This window comes from Erpetoichthys calabaricus, chromosome 7 (genome assembly GCF_900747795.2).
Source record: "Erpetoichthys calabaricus chromosome 7, fErpCal1.3, whole genome shotgun sequence".
NCBI classification, from domain to species: Eukaryota; Metazoa; Chordata; class Cladistia; order Polypteriformes; family Polypteridae; genus Erpetoichthys; species Erpetoichthys calabaricus.
Window position 1 is genome coordinate 90,624,944 of NC_041400.2, and position 16,616 is coordinate 90,641,559.

Consider the following 16,616-nt stretch of genomic DNA (forward strand, 5'->3'; position numbering starts at 1 on the left):
ACTCTAAAACCTTTGAAGTAATTTTTGTACAGCATTTGTTAGAACAATATAAAAATTTTCCAAATAAAATAACTGGCTTTTAGAAGTATAACATCACTTGTTGTTTTATGCGATAATTTTAAATTCATAATACAAGTGCACATAATGTTACTTGAGGATGGCTTCAACCTCAAGTCAGCTAGAATGGAAGAGAAAAGCAATGAAAGCAGTCGGGGTAGATGAAAATGGCAGAAGTTAAACGAAGAACAAGATGACAACATTGTGGATTATTATATTTTCGATTTTGCAGCGTGAAATACCAAAATGTGTATATTAAAAAAACAGAATGCAGTGGATCTTTTGTAATTTTATTTGACAGACATGGTTAATGGAAATAGATTTTTCACATGCATTCAGGTAATGCTGGTGCTTAAATAGAAATTCTGTATTAGGCGTGCAGTGAATCAAGAGATGCTCAAACAGACAACAGTATGTCTATAAATCTCATAGGATTTCATCTTGTCTCTTTAAATGACTATGGTGTTTCCATGAAAGTAAATTGCAGATCTTATCCAGAAACCATTGATATGGTGCTCTGAAGAACTTATACTATTAAAAAGGTTTCCTGAATAATAAGCTTTGTGCATATTTTCTCCTTGCACAAATACAGTGGTCATTAGCCCCTGAGTATGGAGTGTGTTTTGTTGCTTAAAACGATCAGTACATGAAAAGTACAGGCTGCTTGAATCCAACAACAATACGACCGGAGTTGAAATTGTTGTCCACAGTCTGCGACATTACTTGCAATAAATGGAGGAATGCACAATCCATTAAATCAAACTAAGACCTACAGCCTGTATTAGTATGGGTATGAACAACTTATAGACACTCATAGAAATAATATTCCGGCCCTCATGAGGTGTTGAAATGATGATGGTGCAGTTGGCTGGTGAAAGTGTAGTAAATTGCCTTGTGGTGACATCTAAAAACAATTTAGTAACCCGAGATTTTACCATACAAATGGGACATTTTTCAGTGTTTCCTCATAGAGTACTGTGTTTGTTAATAGCTGCTACATTTCAATTTGCACATGGCTAATTTTATCAGTGATGGATTTGGTTAGCACTCCTGAAGGTGGAACCTTGCGTGTGACTCTCAGCCTGTGGCACAAATTCGTATAAACTGTGCCATCTACAATGTGAAAGAAGAAAGTCAGAAGGAGTAAGATTTTTTTGATACTAAAAAGTCAAAAAGTCATTATTCTTGTATTTCAATCTCTGTGTTTGGTGAGATAAGGAATAAAGTGCATCTACTGGCACAAATATCATAGCCATGTCAATTTGTGTCCCTGAGTCAGAGGAGGAGGATGGTTGTGACTTTCCAGGGATCTCATTTCAGTGTTAGTATAGTTCTGTTAATTTACCTTTACTCCATTCTTCAGACTTTATTTTAAACTGAGCTAGCTGCAACAGGCCATGCCTTTTTAATTCCCTATTTTAAGGAACAGTTTTTTGACAGAAATGTGGACTTTTTCCGGATATGTTGCAACTCACATTGCCATCATTCATCATGAATTTCAGTCTTGCTTTGAGTACTTCCAGCATCGTGAGACAAATTTTGTTATTTTTCCCTTTTGAAGTTAATGATCTTAATTTAATTTACTTCTGTTTATTTTTAAATAGTGTTCTTCTCTGAATGCAGACACAGAGCACTCTTCCAGAAATCTTGCAACTGAAAATCACTGAAATCCAATGCAATTGTGATCTAAAATATGCTAACTAGAGTTTCTTTCCTTGAATTCTGCAGACTGTGTATTTTCAGAATTTGAGTCCAAGGCAAGCGTGTCAATAGCAGCATTATTTGGTAGCACATATAGTTCGGAGCAGGTCTTTTCACAAATTAAAATTACTCAAAGCAAGTATAAAAGCCTAATAACAAATACAAATCTTTGCAAAAAATTAATGGCTGTGATGCTCAGCATCTCAGTTGATATTCAGTTGTTGCAGAAGCAGGCAGTTTCATGTTCATGTCTAGAACAATGTTATAGCAACATCACCTTGTCCTAAAATTACTCTTATTGGTGTTTACCCTTAATAACTTTTAACAAAATGTTCTATAATATATATTTGCAAATGTTAACAAATATAGAATTTTTTTTAATGTTAATGTTTGTCATTCAGACCTCTGCTAGACTTCCTGTATTCACAGGTACAGTACATCTAAAATTTATATGACCGACTATATGAGTCATTAATGACAATACTGTCTACCACCAAAAGTCACTCCACCCTTGCTTTGGGAGATGGACAGTTTTGACACAGGAGCTTTGGTAGCCTGTTGCATATTAATGCCTGCTTCCTGATGATGCTGTTCCTGTGAGTGTTCCAGATCCTTCCTGAAAAATGTGACATATCTGCTATATCACTGCTAGCAATATCCTACTGTCATGTTCAAAAGGCTAATATGTTTGTCTCTAAGTTGATAACCACTGAATGTCTTAAAAAATAAAGGTATTGCCATTGTGCTAACTACTGAATTGTCTTTACTATTGATGAATCAGTTTTTGAGGCACTGATGATGTGTGTTCTGGCAGTTCCAACATACAAATATAGAGTGCAGGATAATTGCTTTTAGCTTTCAGTACGCACTGTGTCAGCAGCACAGACACATCTTCTCATATCTTCCACGGCAGTTATGCTATGCTTTTACTTGTTAAATTGTCTTTTTATAATTAGTTTATTTTTTAATGACCACATTTTTCCTTAATGAAAAATTTTGAATGTATTATACTGTACTAAGCAGAATGGCACCTACATATTGGGATCCTACAGTAATTACTTCATTAAATGACACAAGTTAATGTGTTAAATATTTCCTGGAAAGAATTGCCATAGGAACTATTTTTGGTCCAATTAATCTTAATTGCCATTTTAGTTTTGGTGTACAGTGTAAGATAGCTGTGAAAGGCCTGAATTTCGAATTAATTTATAAAGAGTCATGTACATTTTCTGCTTTCCTAAAGATGTATAAATTGTAAAATTGTTGTTAATAATATACAATGTCAGTACCAGATGTCACTACCATCATTTGTCAGATCATGAATTTACATATTTTGGATTTTTATTTTCATTGAATACAAGGCAGTGTTGAATTTTAAAAATGAACAAGGGGAGCTTAGACAAACTAAAACGTGGAATAAAATTTGCTGATATACTGCATATTGTCAGGAATACACAAGTAATATTTTTATTCATTAAGCAGTAGGACAATATGACATACAGTCTAATAAAATATTAGAAGATTAATTCTCATTGTAGAAGGGACATTCATTTCAAGAACTACATGTCCAAGCCTTACATGTAGTTCTGCTAGAACATGACTTGGTTACTGTGACTCGGGAATGGGCAGAGCAGGTACAGACAATGGATGGATGTACAAATGTGGAAGACATGTTTAGTTTTAGATGTTGTCAATGTGATTCCAACACAGCCAACAGGAGGACTTAGAATGCAGACTAAATATTTGTCTTAACCTGTGTACTTGTGCCAGAAACTGTATTTTATACAGTATGTGGCAGAAACTATATATTATGCACCATAAAGAATCAAAAAATGATAATGGTTAAGTTTTGTTTTCATCAAGATTAAACCTTTTCCTTATTTCATTATATGTTAACTGTTATAAAAAGTAATTTATGCATGAAGGCAGGATTGAAACACAAACATAAAATTCAGTATATAACTTAATTGAATACACTGCTTTTAGTAACAGTGTGTTTGCAAACGCTTATCAAATAAAAAGTGTTGTCCTTGGCATTTTAGGAAAAAGCTGTCCATGAGACATTGGTAAAGTTATTCATGGTGACTGTTGACATATTCTTAAATAAAACAAGCCATTTCTGCTTATGCTTTTGTAAACATCACTAAGCTCATGTGATGTAGGTGAAAAATAAGCCTTCCAAGAAGCAAACATCACATCAAACCAAAGTCCTTGAAGACATTTTCTAAACATTGCACAGTTGTGTAGTGGTCACACTTTAGTTGAGGTATCCATTATAAGCCAGCTGTTTACTGTCTATAAACATTTCATAAACTATGCTATTAACAATAAGAAGTGAATTTTAAAATATGTTATTTTTCATTAGTTTCTAAAATTTTAAAAAGGCTTGAAATATGTGGTTTATAGCTTTCAAACTGTTAATTGTTGCATGGGATTCATTTGGGAAATCAGGCAGTAATTTCAGAGGAGTTTTTACTATGTTGTAGAAGAATTGTAATCAGGACAAGTTTATCAGAGGATTTGATTTTTGTGTGGTAAACAGCAGCACATAACTTTTTGAAAAGTGGGAGAGAAAATTCCTAAACATGGAGAAAATTTTCTGGTAGGAGATCAGTGTAGCCTGAGAATTACCCCTTATACAGTACATATAGTCCAAAGCCCTCGGACGTTCACTGATTGAGGGGTACTCTAGAAACAAGTGAGTGGATGGAATTCTCTGAATGAAAAATGTGTTAATTTTAAATGTTTGTTTTTGGAAAGAAATATTGATCCAGTTTTGATTGCAAAAATAAGAGAAACAATCTGTGAAGTTTAAGTCTCAGATTTGCTGGGATAAGTCCAGACAGTCAGTTCTGTGTGGAGTATCTCAAACGTACCATAGCTCCTAGAAGGAGTAAAAATGTAATTCTAATTTAATTCACTTTCAACATCCATAACAAGGGAACATACAGTCTGTAAAAATAAGAGAACTGCTTCAGTTTGGAAATATTCTTCTATCTGCAAATAAACTACTGGTAACTAGTTTGTTCTTCCAGTTATGGCAAAATGAATGGCCTTCATAGCAAAGGTAAATGTGGACCAGAAGATGAAACTTAGTCAATAACAAAGTGGGAGTCAAAAACAAAGTAAAAAAATATCCTGCATCAGTGCTGAAACACCAAACAAAAATATAGTGAAGCAGATTTGCAAGAAGTCAAATAACAAAGAACCCTAATAACAACAATGACAATATTTATTTCTGTAAGACATTTTCATGCACAGCATTTACCTCAAATTGCTTTACAAGATATTGAAGAGGTAGCTGCAAGGAAAGAAAAATAAATTAAAATTAGATTAGAATGAAAAGAATAAATTATATGCAAAAAGACCAATAATCCATCCATCCATCCATCCATTTTCCAACCCGCTGAATCCGAACACAGGGTCACGGGGGTCTGCTGGAGCCAATCCCAGCCAACACAGGGCACAAGGCAGGAAACAATCCTGGGCAGGGTGCCAACCCACCGCAGGACACACACAAACACACCCACACACCAAGCACACACTAGGGCCAATTTAGAATTTCCAATCCACCTAACCTGCATGTCTTTGGACTGTGGGAGGAAACCAGAGCGCCCGGAGGAAACCCACGCAGACACGGGGAGAACATGCAAACTCCACGCAGGGAGGACCCGGGAAGCGAACCCGGGTCCCCAGGTCACCCAACTGCGAGGCAGCAGCGCTACCCACTGCACCACCGTGCCGCCCAGACCAATAATCACTTACATAAAAAATACAATTAATAAAAAAGTAGAGTCCTTACATATATATTTGTTTTTTATGTCTTTAAGGATGAGTCCAATGATATGGTAAGATCGACAAAGATGAGAAAAAAAGAGAAAAATTCCAGTTAAGATGGAGAAACAAACAAAATCTGCATGGGTTCCAAAGTCAAAAGACTGCCCAACTCCCGCTGGGCATTCTACCTAATATAAATGTATTTAATTTGTTCTTATGTTTTTTCTAAAGGATGATTACAATAATCACAGTAACAATCGGCTAACTTTCAGCACGTATCCACAGCCTTGGGTAATAATCTGTCGCGCATCACTGACTTAAACATTGTCTCTATTCAGTGAAGTCTGGCCACAACCTGAGTGACACGGCACATACTTTAGCAATTGGCATCAAAAAATGGCAGCACTCATGAAAATTAAATTGATGATACAGAAACTAACGTTAATAAATGTAAGCATGTCTCAAACTAAATCTTGAACGAGACTGATAATAATTGAAACTGTATGGTTCAAAACCCCTAAAATCCCATATTGAACAATAGAAAAGGGAATGTTGTTTACTGTTCACGTAACAGTCAGCTTGACAAACATGAGATTATGTACAAAGCCAAAAGTGATAGAAATTAATTTGTCTCATTTGCAGGAGAGATTTATACAAGAATTGATTTTGTTGGGCACAACATTAGGTTTTTTGCTGGGACAAAGGAGCTCACCGGTCATCACAGTGTTTTGGTAAGAAAGGTGTTGCACTGTTTTTTTTTTGTTGTTTTTTTTTTCAGCAGTGGTGTTTGATTTAATAAATGGTAGTGGTTCTCAAGTTCAGTCCTCGAGAAACCTTGTGGCTAAAGGTTTTTATGTCCACTAATTTCACAGTCAATGCAAAATTTTTACTTTTAATTGATCTTACTGTTTAATGAGCTATGCTTTTTTCTGTTGTTCCAAGGGATTCTAAAATAGTTGTCTTTTTGACAAAATTTGAAATGCTGAAATCTCCTTTGACATTTTCTTTATAATTCATGGTTTTATATAGAGTTTGCTGCCATAATTGTATCCAAATGCTGACATCACAGAATATGCAAAAGTTACTTCATTGCCTTTATCCACTTGTTTTCTCATTTGTAAGAATTTTTTTCTTAATGAACAGACAAGTGAAAATGTCAGAGGAGTAATTTTTCCCCTTTAACAGTTAATGCTATTTGCCCCTGTGTCTGCAGTGTTGATTGCTAATCATCAGAATCTGAATATAATTAAAGGGGCAAACTTTAAATTTAAAAAATAAACCACAAAAGAAACTTAAGTTTTAAAGCTATGGAAAAGTATACAAATATTTATGAATTACAATACAATACAATTTATTTTTGCATAAGCCCAAAATCACACAAGAAGTGTCGCAATGGGCTTTAACAGGCCCTGCCTCTTGACAGCCCCCCGGCCTTGACTCTCTAACAAGACAAGGAAAAACTCCCAAAAAACCCTTGTAGGGAAAAAATGGAAGAAACCTTGGGAAAGGCAGTTCAAAAAGAGACCCTCTTTCCAGGTAGGTTGGGTGTGCAGTGGGTGCCAAAAAGAAGGGGATCAACACAATACAATACACAGAACAGAATGAATCCTCAATATAGTATAAAAATAGAAATGTTACAAGTACGGAGCAGAATTTAACAGTAGATGATGTCACATAATATGATTTGGATTTGTTTAGAGTCCTGGAGACCTCAGCCATCAAGCTGCCTCCCCCATTTGGCCATTCCACAGCTGAAACAGCGCTGGACCAGCCAATCCAATCAAAGGACCCCTCTACCCAACGATTCCTGCAATTCTCCATCAGGGATGACTTTACCTTAGGCAGGCAAAACAACTTGGCAGGTGGGCTGTGGCACTTCAGAATAGGTGAGGGTTAGTAACAACTATCATGTTTCTTGTGGGATTGGCTCCAGCAGACCCCCGTGACCCTGTGTTCGGATTCAGCGGGTTGGATAATGGATGGATGGATGTTTCTTGTGTTTTAGTGCTAATGACTAACAACAGAGATGCAGTCTGTACAGTTAATCAGCAGCTCTAGTCAGGATATGTTAAACTGAAGTAGTAAGTCTTCAGATGGGATTTAAAAGATGAGACTTAAGGGGCATCTCTTATAGTAGCAGGCAGGCCATTCCACAGTTTAGGGGCCCTGTAACTAAAAGCTTGACCTCCCACTGTTATTTTATGAATTCTTGGAATCATAAGCAGACTGGTATCTTGTGATCTTAATGTGCGCTCTGGTTTGTAAGTCATGATAAGTTCAGACAAGTAAGCCGGACCTTGGCCATTTAATGCTATATATGTTAAATGGAGGATTTTGAAATCTGCCCTAAACTTAACCTGGAGCCAGTGTAAGGATGTAAGAACTGGAGTTATGTGTTTGTATTTTCTTATAATAATTCTTGCAGGAGCATTTTGGATTAACTGGAGGCTGTATTAAGAAGAGTTTGAACATCCAGTGAACACAGCATTGCAGTAGTCAATCCTACTAGAAATAAATGCATGAATGTGTGCTTTAAATGACATGCTAGAGTCAAAGATAACTCCTAGATTGCAGGCTGATTCAATAAAATTAATGGGGGTTCCAACTGAGTTAAATGATGACAAAATATTGTTGTGATCAGCATCATTCCCTCCAACAATTAACATCTCTGTTTTATCTGTGTTTAAAGATAGGTAGTTCTCATCCATCCACTCCTTTAATTCATTAACACAACTAATTAAAGACAACATTGGAGAAACTTCATTTGATCTAAATGAAAGGTATAACTGGGTGTCATCTGCATACGAGTGAAAATTAACATTATGTTTCCTAATGATAGATCCCAGTGGAAGCATATAAAGTGAAAACAGTAAAGGTCCCAGTACTGAGCCCTGCGGGACACCATATTTCAGTTCTGTGTATGATGATGGAGTACTGTCAGCACATTTCTGTACATATTGGAATCGATTTGATAAATAAGAACTAAACCAAGCGAGCACAGTGTCTGTAAGCCCAACATCATTTTCTAGCCTGTGCAGTAAAATAGAATGGTCAGTGGTGTCAAATGCTGCGCTTAAGTCTAACAACATAATTACAGTGGAGTTTCCTTCATCAGAGGATATCAGAATGTCGTTTACAACCCGCGTTAGTGCCGTTTCTATGACCAGTGCGGAAACCTAACTGGAATTTCTCAAATAAATTGTGATGCGTAAGGTGTGACTGAAGCTGACTGGCGACTACTTTTTCTAGTATTTTAGAGAGAAAGGGTAAATTTGAAATAGGTCTATAATTATTAAGTATGTGTGGGTCTAGGTCTGACTTTTTAAGTAACAGTTTAATGACTGACACTTTTAGTGCATCAGGTACTGTGTCATGCAATAATGAACTATTGATATTGTTTAGAATAGGCGCTGCAAGAACATCCATTGCACTTTTTAGTTTTGTTGGCACTGGATCTAGGGAACAAGTAGAGGGTTTCATTTTAGAAATTAAAGTTAAGACTTCTGCTTAGTTATAGGATTAAAATTACTAAAGTGCTGAATGCAATGTGAGACAGGGTCTGCTAAGCTAGTATATGGTTTGTATTGTGATGCTGAGATCTGGGATCTTATATTTTTCATTTTCTCATTGAAGAAGTTCATAAAGTCTGTACTGCTAATATCTGTTGGTATTTTGCACTGTAGATCTGAATTCCCATTTGTTAATTTAGCCACTGTTCTAAACAGTACCCGAGGATTTTTATAATTGCTATCTATTATTGTAGAATAGTATTCTGAGTGAGCTTTAAAGAGAGCTTTTTCATATTTTTTAACACACTCTGTCCATGCAATTTGAAAGACATGTAGCTTTGTTGCTCTCCATCTGTGCTCCAGTTTTTGACACTCTAATTTAAGAGCTCGAGTGTTTTCATTAAACCAGGGAGAGTTTCTGTGTGCTTTGATCACTTTTATTTTAAGGGGAGCCACTGCATCCAGAGCATCTCTCAAGGTCACATTATAATGAGATGTCAGCTTATCCAAATTGTTTTCCACGTTTACATTTGATGTTAACTGATCTAAATGGTTTTCCACAGTTACACTCGACTTACTCAAAGTATCTATAAATTTTGAAGCAGAATTAAAATCTAGGTGTCGCACTGTTCTAAAGGTTGCTACATATTTTAGTGCTTTTATCTGTTTCTGCCGCTTGCTCCCTTTGGAATAGATGTCCGAGGGAATGAGTGTCTTGGAGGATATCTCATTAAGGGGAGCAGGGGGTCAAACCACACCTGTCGGTCCTTGCCTAAACGCTCTGTTGTATGTCATAAAAAGGAGAACCAATTTAAAAAGGGAAGGAGGCGCACATTTTAAAAAGGAGAAGGATTGTTTAAGAAGGAGCCGGGAAGGTGAATTAGAAAGGAAGCTCTCGGTAAAGCAAATAAGGCTCCATAACAAGAACAGTTTGGGCACACAGAAAAAGAGAGTGCTGGCTAACCAAGAATGGTCTTTGGAGCGCACGGCTTTACCTTGTATTTTTGATGCTGGCGTCTGCCAGGGATGGACGTTAACGCCAATACACCCGGGTGAGGCGGACTTCAACATTCTATAAAAGAGTTGTCGCCAAGTCAGTGAGATTGCTTCTTTTATATACTGTATATAACAAGTCAGTGGAATATATTTGGCTAGTATGCTGGATTTATCGGTGGACTTCCAGGCCAGCTGGATAAAAAGTTAAGACAAAGTTTATATAAAAGGGACTGGGGAACGTTTGGGGAGTGTGTATGTCTAATTTATATTTGTGTATATATATATGTATGTGCTGTGAATATATTTGTGCTGTCTGTAAATGGTCATATTTCCGTTTTCTCTTTCTTTCTTTTCTGTTTCACCATTTTATGGGGAGTATATTATAGGAGGGTTCAAGGGGGTGGTCATATTAATTAGTATTTGTTTAGTTGTTCTGGATTTGGGTAGGATTGCTTAAAGGATGTTTATAGTTTTGTTTGGTTATTTATAAAATATATTCTTGTGTGTTTTAATTAACTCAATTGTTTGGGTGGGTTATTTCCTTTTTTAAATTCTTAAAGGACATCTCTAGCTGAGGGGATAAAATTGGGGCTAAGGTTCGGTCTGGTTCCGTTCCCGATAGAATTAGTTTTTCCTAAGAGTAGGAGATTTTCGTGTGTGCCGGGCTCCTAATCCTGCTTTAAGAGGAACTCGCTACACTGTCTTAGTTTTAATCTGCGAGTACATTGGCAAGGGCAGGACTAAATCAAATGTAATTAAGTAGTGATCAGAAATAACTTTATTTAATGGAGTAATATTTAAATTTTGAATTTCAATTTTGTAAGTTACAATTAAATATAATGTGTGATTATGATTATGAGTTGGACCTTTGGCAGTCTGACAAAATCCTACTGAAATTAACAAATAAGTAAAACATTTGCCAGTAAAACAAGTGTCAGTTTCCACATCAATGTGTACATTAAAATCCCCCATCAATACTACGTGAGCATAATTTATAGCCAAATCAGATAAAAGGTTGCTAAATTCAGTCATGAACAATGAATATGGCCCTGGTGGTGTGTAGACTCGCACTATAATTGTGTTGGAACCTGTTTTAATATTTAAAATGAATGCCTCAAAGGATGTAAAGTCGCCTAAATTTTTAGAAGTGATTTACATTTTGTTACAATGAATTATTCCAAGGCCTCCTCCTCGACCAGAATCTCTAGACTTATGAAGGAATTTTTAAAAATGGTTGTTGACCAGATAACTAAGAAAGTGCATCATTCTTTCCTTTTACTGATTGTGAAATTGGTTTGAATAAAATCTGCAGCCACTGGCACATGGTTTCATATGGGTATTGTAATTGATTATGATAAAGGGCACACATATTTTGACATACAGCAGATTTGTATGCCACATTTATATATTATATATTAATCATTCTTTATTTGTCAACAGTTTGCATTATTACAAGGCAAAGAAAATTACAGTAGAGTATACAGTAATTGTGTGTGATATATAAAATATATACTGATCAGCAAACACTCACAGCAGCCCTGACAAGTACCAGTAGAAAGTATACCTGGGACTGTTAACACTTACATAGAAGTCACAAAATAACATTCTGATAAAGGGCACATGGTAAAAATGAGGAAGAATTACAGTCCTGCATAATCTGAAAACGTTTAGGTAGAACTCTCACAGCTAATGTTAGTTAGTGTACTGCATTATCTGTGTTACTGTAGTGTATTATGACAGTGAATTGGAAGGACTGCTTAAACAGATATTATTGAAACTCAGTTTGCCACAAACAACTTGGAGCAATTACACATAATACAATACCAGAAGATGAACATATGAAAAAAATGAGGTAGACAAAGATAGGCAAAAAGTCAAAAACTAGACAAATAGAAAGCTCATGATAAATACCTGATATGCAAATCAGTAATGAAATCATATAAGGACAAAATATCCTAACATTGAGTCTTCTTGGTAGCGCCTTTCAGCTACTGCTACACAACAGAAAAATAGATATTTGCTATAAGAGTGAAAAAGGGGTAAAACTAGGGCACAAACTCGTACATGGTACCTTCTTAAATAGCAAGATGACATGACATCATATGTTACATGCCTTCTGGCCTTCTGTGTCATTTGCCTGAAAATGGGTGCCATTGTTATAAACAATATGAAGAAAACAATGGCACTTTCTATAAAAACAAAATTCCACCAGGATGACGTGACCTCCATAACAAAAAAAAAAAAAACACAACAATAAAATCACTTGAAAAGCATCCAAAAATGGGAACACATGAACTTTGAAGGTATAGGATCTGAACATGCCCATCTTGTTCCTGTGGGGCAGGTCTTTGCAATATACAGCATGCAAAAAGTGAGAAGCATAAGAACCAAGATTGATCTTTGGTACCATAACCTTTCCAATTCACTAAATAAAAAATATGTTTGTCTTCATGCACGTGTTACCCATCAACAGTAGTAGGTAGAAGCAGAGGAGTAAAGATGAGAGGACTGTGACAAAGGGGATGAGTAAACCAGTTTGACTCATGACACATGGAAATTAGGGTGGATGCAAAAGTGACTGGGGAGTCCTATGAGGTCCAGTGTAATAAGAAGCAAACTTCTCAGTGAAACTCTCAGATGACTGCTCCATGCTGCAAGCCACACCTTCTGCCCAATTTTATAATCAGGATTTAACTTTCCCTTTTCTGTCCATCTTGCTGTAGTCTTATTAAAATTGGCCAAAGCATGACAAAATACTTTAGTATCAGAACTAGTGAAGTAGGGATGAACTGTAGTCATGTTCTGTTGATAATAATAAAAAAAAATTTTGAATACCATAGAGGTGGGACTCAAAAATCAGATCACTATCAGACTGGTTGGAAGGTCACAGACATAGATGATCTCTTTGATTTGTCAAAGTAATTCTAAGAGGAATAATATGATTTTTTTTTTTGTGCGTTCAGGTGATGATTTCTGTGGACTTTCAAGCACCGATGTAGACAGTGAATGTTTTTTGAGGAAGATATATATTTGGGAGGGATTTTCATATTGAGGTAGATTTTGTTAGCTTAGGAGGTCATATTTGGTATTCAGTCAGCTAAGGGGAAGAACATAGAGGTTAAAAAATGACCCAAGTATGGAACCTTCAGGGAAGAGAGGTTATTAAGAACTGAATTCACCATAGACAAATTCACTATATTTTACTGAATGTGACTAGACAAGTAAAATGTAGTAGACAATTCAATAACATTTTAGTTTAGATACTGCAAAAACAAATCTAATACTCATATACTGTTATGTAACAACACCTTAACAAAGGCTTCTTTTGATGTTAACACAAATTATCAGTAAAGTGGTAAATCATACTATATATATGCAGTGTGGAAACCTTCAATGCTAAAGAAATGTTTTTGTAGCCTTCCCAAAATCTGTGCCTTAACAAAATCCAGTCTCTAAGCTCTGCAGGTAATTCTTTCGACCTCATGGATTGGTTTTCACACTGATACACATTGTCAGCTGTGGGACCTTCTAGAAACAGGTGTGTGTCTTTCCTAAGCATGTAAAATTGGATTGAATATACCCCAGGCGGACTCCAAACAAGGCAGAGAAACATTTCAATGACGAACAATAGAACAGGATGCTCCTGAGCAAAATTTCAAGTGTCATAGCAAAGGGTCTGTATACTTGCATCCTGTTTGCTATTCTCAGGTATTGAGTATTGTGTGAGGAGAGAAAAAATACATTTAAATGATTTTTGCATAAGGCTGCAATGTAGCAAAAATGTGAAAAACGTGAAGGGGTATGAGTTCTTTCTGAAGGCACTTTAGTGCAATACCTGAACTAAAGTACTGCTGACGATTGCAGTTATACCAGAATACTGCAATTATTTAGACAGTAGAGGAACTGGTTGTATTAATCAGTCATAAAAAATTTGCAGAGAGATGAAAGAGTTTTTCCAATGAGGGCTGTTAATCTAGATGCTAAGGAACCTCTAAAATTTGCAATTGGACAGCGAATTATAGGTATCTGATGACTCCTAGATTGCAAGCTGCTTGAAATTTCCATTGAGCATGGAAAAGGCACTATATAAATAAAATGTATTATTATTATTATTATTGTTATTATTATTTCATTTACTAGCAAGTCAGAATTGAAGCTGAACATGTAGCATTTTTGCTTCAGGATTTTGTTTTCATATTTTGCAATGCTGCCTTATTTTAAAATGTGTAAATTATTTACTTTGAGGATAAAAAATTGGCTGCATGGGATTTTTTTTTTTTTATTCTCATTGTTTACACTACTGATTGTGGACTGTGGCTATGAGTGATGTTTGCAGATGTTAAGAGCTAATGCTTTATAAACAATAGTTTGCATGCATGATATATAAAATATATCATTAAAGAAAAGTACACAATTTTACTGTGAAATGCAACTTTTCTTCATAACTGTTGCCAATAGTGCCATGTCTCCATCCTGTGACTCCTGCCCTCAGATGGGCAACTTTGTTTTTGGCTGGCTGGCAATTCACTGTACTCCAAGCAGTTCCTGAGAATGCTTACTTGATTTTCAGGTGACACTGATACCTATTGCACATTCTATTTTATTTGAAAGAAACATAAGAGAACTGTGGAAATCTTCTTGAGAAAATTAACTACAACGAGTACTGTTGGTTTATATATGGGAACCTAAAAGTTCTGTGTATCTTACTGGGTCATGTGGAAGAATAATTTTAGGGTAGCATAGCATTCATATTAAAGAAATAGCATAAAGGATTAATAAATGTTAGAAACCTTTGGAGGCATATCAGGAAACCAGATAAAGGTTAAGTGAACAACAAAATATACTCAAAGATGGCTAAGAAATCAGCAGATGCCCTGTAAAACAACCAGAATGGACAGTTGTTATATGCACAGTAATTTCAAGGGTGGTGGCTCAACTCAAAGGTATAAGAAGAACCAGAATAATAAGACTTTTATTATATATAAGTCATTTGGGTTTACACCAGCAAACCAACCAGAGTAAAATGTATGCATTGATTGACCGTGTTTGCAAACAGTTTATAAAATGAACCTTTATTCTTTGTTACCATGCTGTAACAGACTGCTTTTGAAGAATGCTCCCTCTAAACCATTTTGCCAAGAACTAACTAAAAGATACAATGAACAGCTTTTCTCCTGCCTGATTACTAATTTGGCCCGTGTTTTTTGGAGAAGATAAGTTTCTTTCCTTAATTATGATGTTGATTTCTACCACAGTCAACAGTTATGGCATACAAAATTCCTATATTTTCTCCATAACTGGGACAGCAGAGTCAAGAATTTACATTAGGTTCGGAGCGAAAGAACTAGTCAAAAGGCTAGAGCTTGGTGTCAAAACATCATCAGACCTGTCTTGGTGGATCCATATAAATTGTTGCTACCACTGCTACATATTTAGCTTTTTTTTAATGAAACAGTGGGTCAACACCCTAACTAAAGATGGAGGAGCCTGTTTTGTGTTATTTGTGTCAAAAGTTCCATCGATGATGTAACCCATATGTACATGTATTATAAATGAGGATGATAAATAAAATTAGGTATATCTGTACAGTATATTAAAATAAGTGCATTTATATTTTTTTTCAGCAGAGACTAAATCACTGTCATGTCTGAGATGTGTATATCTTGTTTCTTTAGATGCTTTGGCAGACACCTTTTATTCCATCGGAGTTGTGATGAGTTTTTTCCAGCTATTATCAGTGCTGGAATTATTCCATATTTTGGATGGAATAGAACATGACTGGCTGTTACCAAGATTTTTACAGGTATGTCCATTTTTCTAATCTCATTCTTAATTTTTCAGTCCCATACACTGTTTGTTGTTGTTTACTGTGACTATCAGTCTAAGAATGAGCCCATACATTGGGGACACATGTACAGGCAGTGGCTCACTCCATCTAGAGTGTTTGAGATGTGTACATTAGTGTAAATGTGGCTAAGAATATGTCCACATCCTGTATGAAATGCTGGGCTTTAATAAAAACACTGCTGGCATTAAAACTAAACAACTGAATTTGTGTCACAGGAATGGAATGTGTAACTATTAAAGGAGGAAATCACAAATAATTTTATGCACCAGTATACTGAAGTGGCATAGGAAGGAGTATAAACAGTTGTAAGAGAACAAACGGACTACAGTGAAGAGTTGGATCACCACTTTGGTAACCCTGTATAATAGGAATGCAAAGATGCAAAACAAGCAGTAATTGCAAAAATGTCTTTTCAGAAGCAAGTTCTAAAGTAAATTGCTTTCAAAATGTCCAAACCTCCAGTCATAACCATCCACTCTAGAGAAAAGGCATTAGAACATAGCACCAACCCAACGTGGGTAATTACAATCACCAGAGCCCTTAAGCTGTCCCCTAAGTGCACACTTGTGACATGATACATACAAGAAAAAAATCATGCTCTGATGTTTAAACATTTTAAAAGGGATGATGCTTTTCTGTTGACAATGGCTGTGCTGGTTACTGCTACTGGCCCACCTAGAAGGATAGAATACAGAGAAATGATGCAAATAAAACCATGTGAAGCAATG

The 16,616-nt window shown here is 35.8% G+C and overlaps 1 protein-coding gene across 1 annotated transcript in view; it reads left to right on the forward strand.

Annotated features, from left to right (window-relative positions):
• The window catches only part of hacd4 (3-hydroxyacyl-CoA dehydratase 4), a 59,120-nt gene that overhangs the window by 13,252 nt on the left and 29,252 nt on the right, over window positions 1–16,616 (forward strand). Inside the window, exon 3 of the mRNA XM_028805165.2 lies at window positions 15,716–15,843. Within this exon, the coding sequence (XP_028660998.1) occupies window positions 15,716–15,843 (128 nt within the window). The remainder of the gene's footprint in view (window positions 1–15,715; window positions 15,844–16,616) is intronic.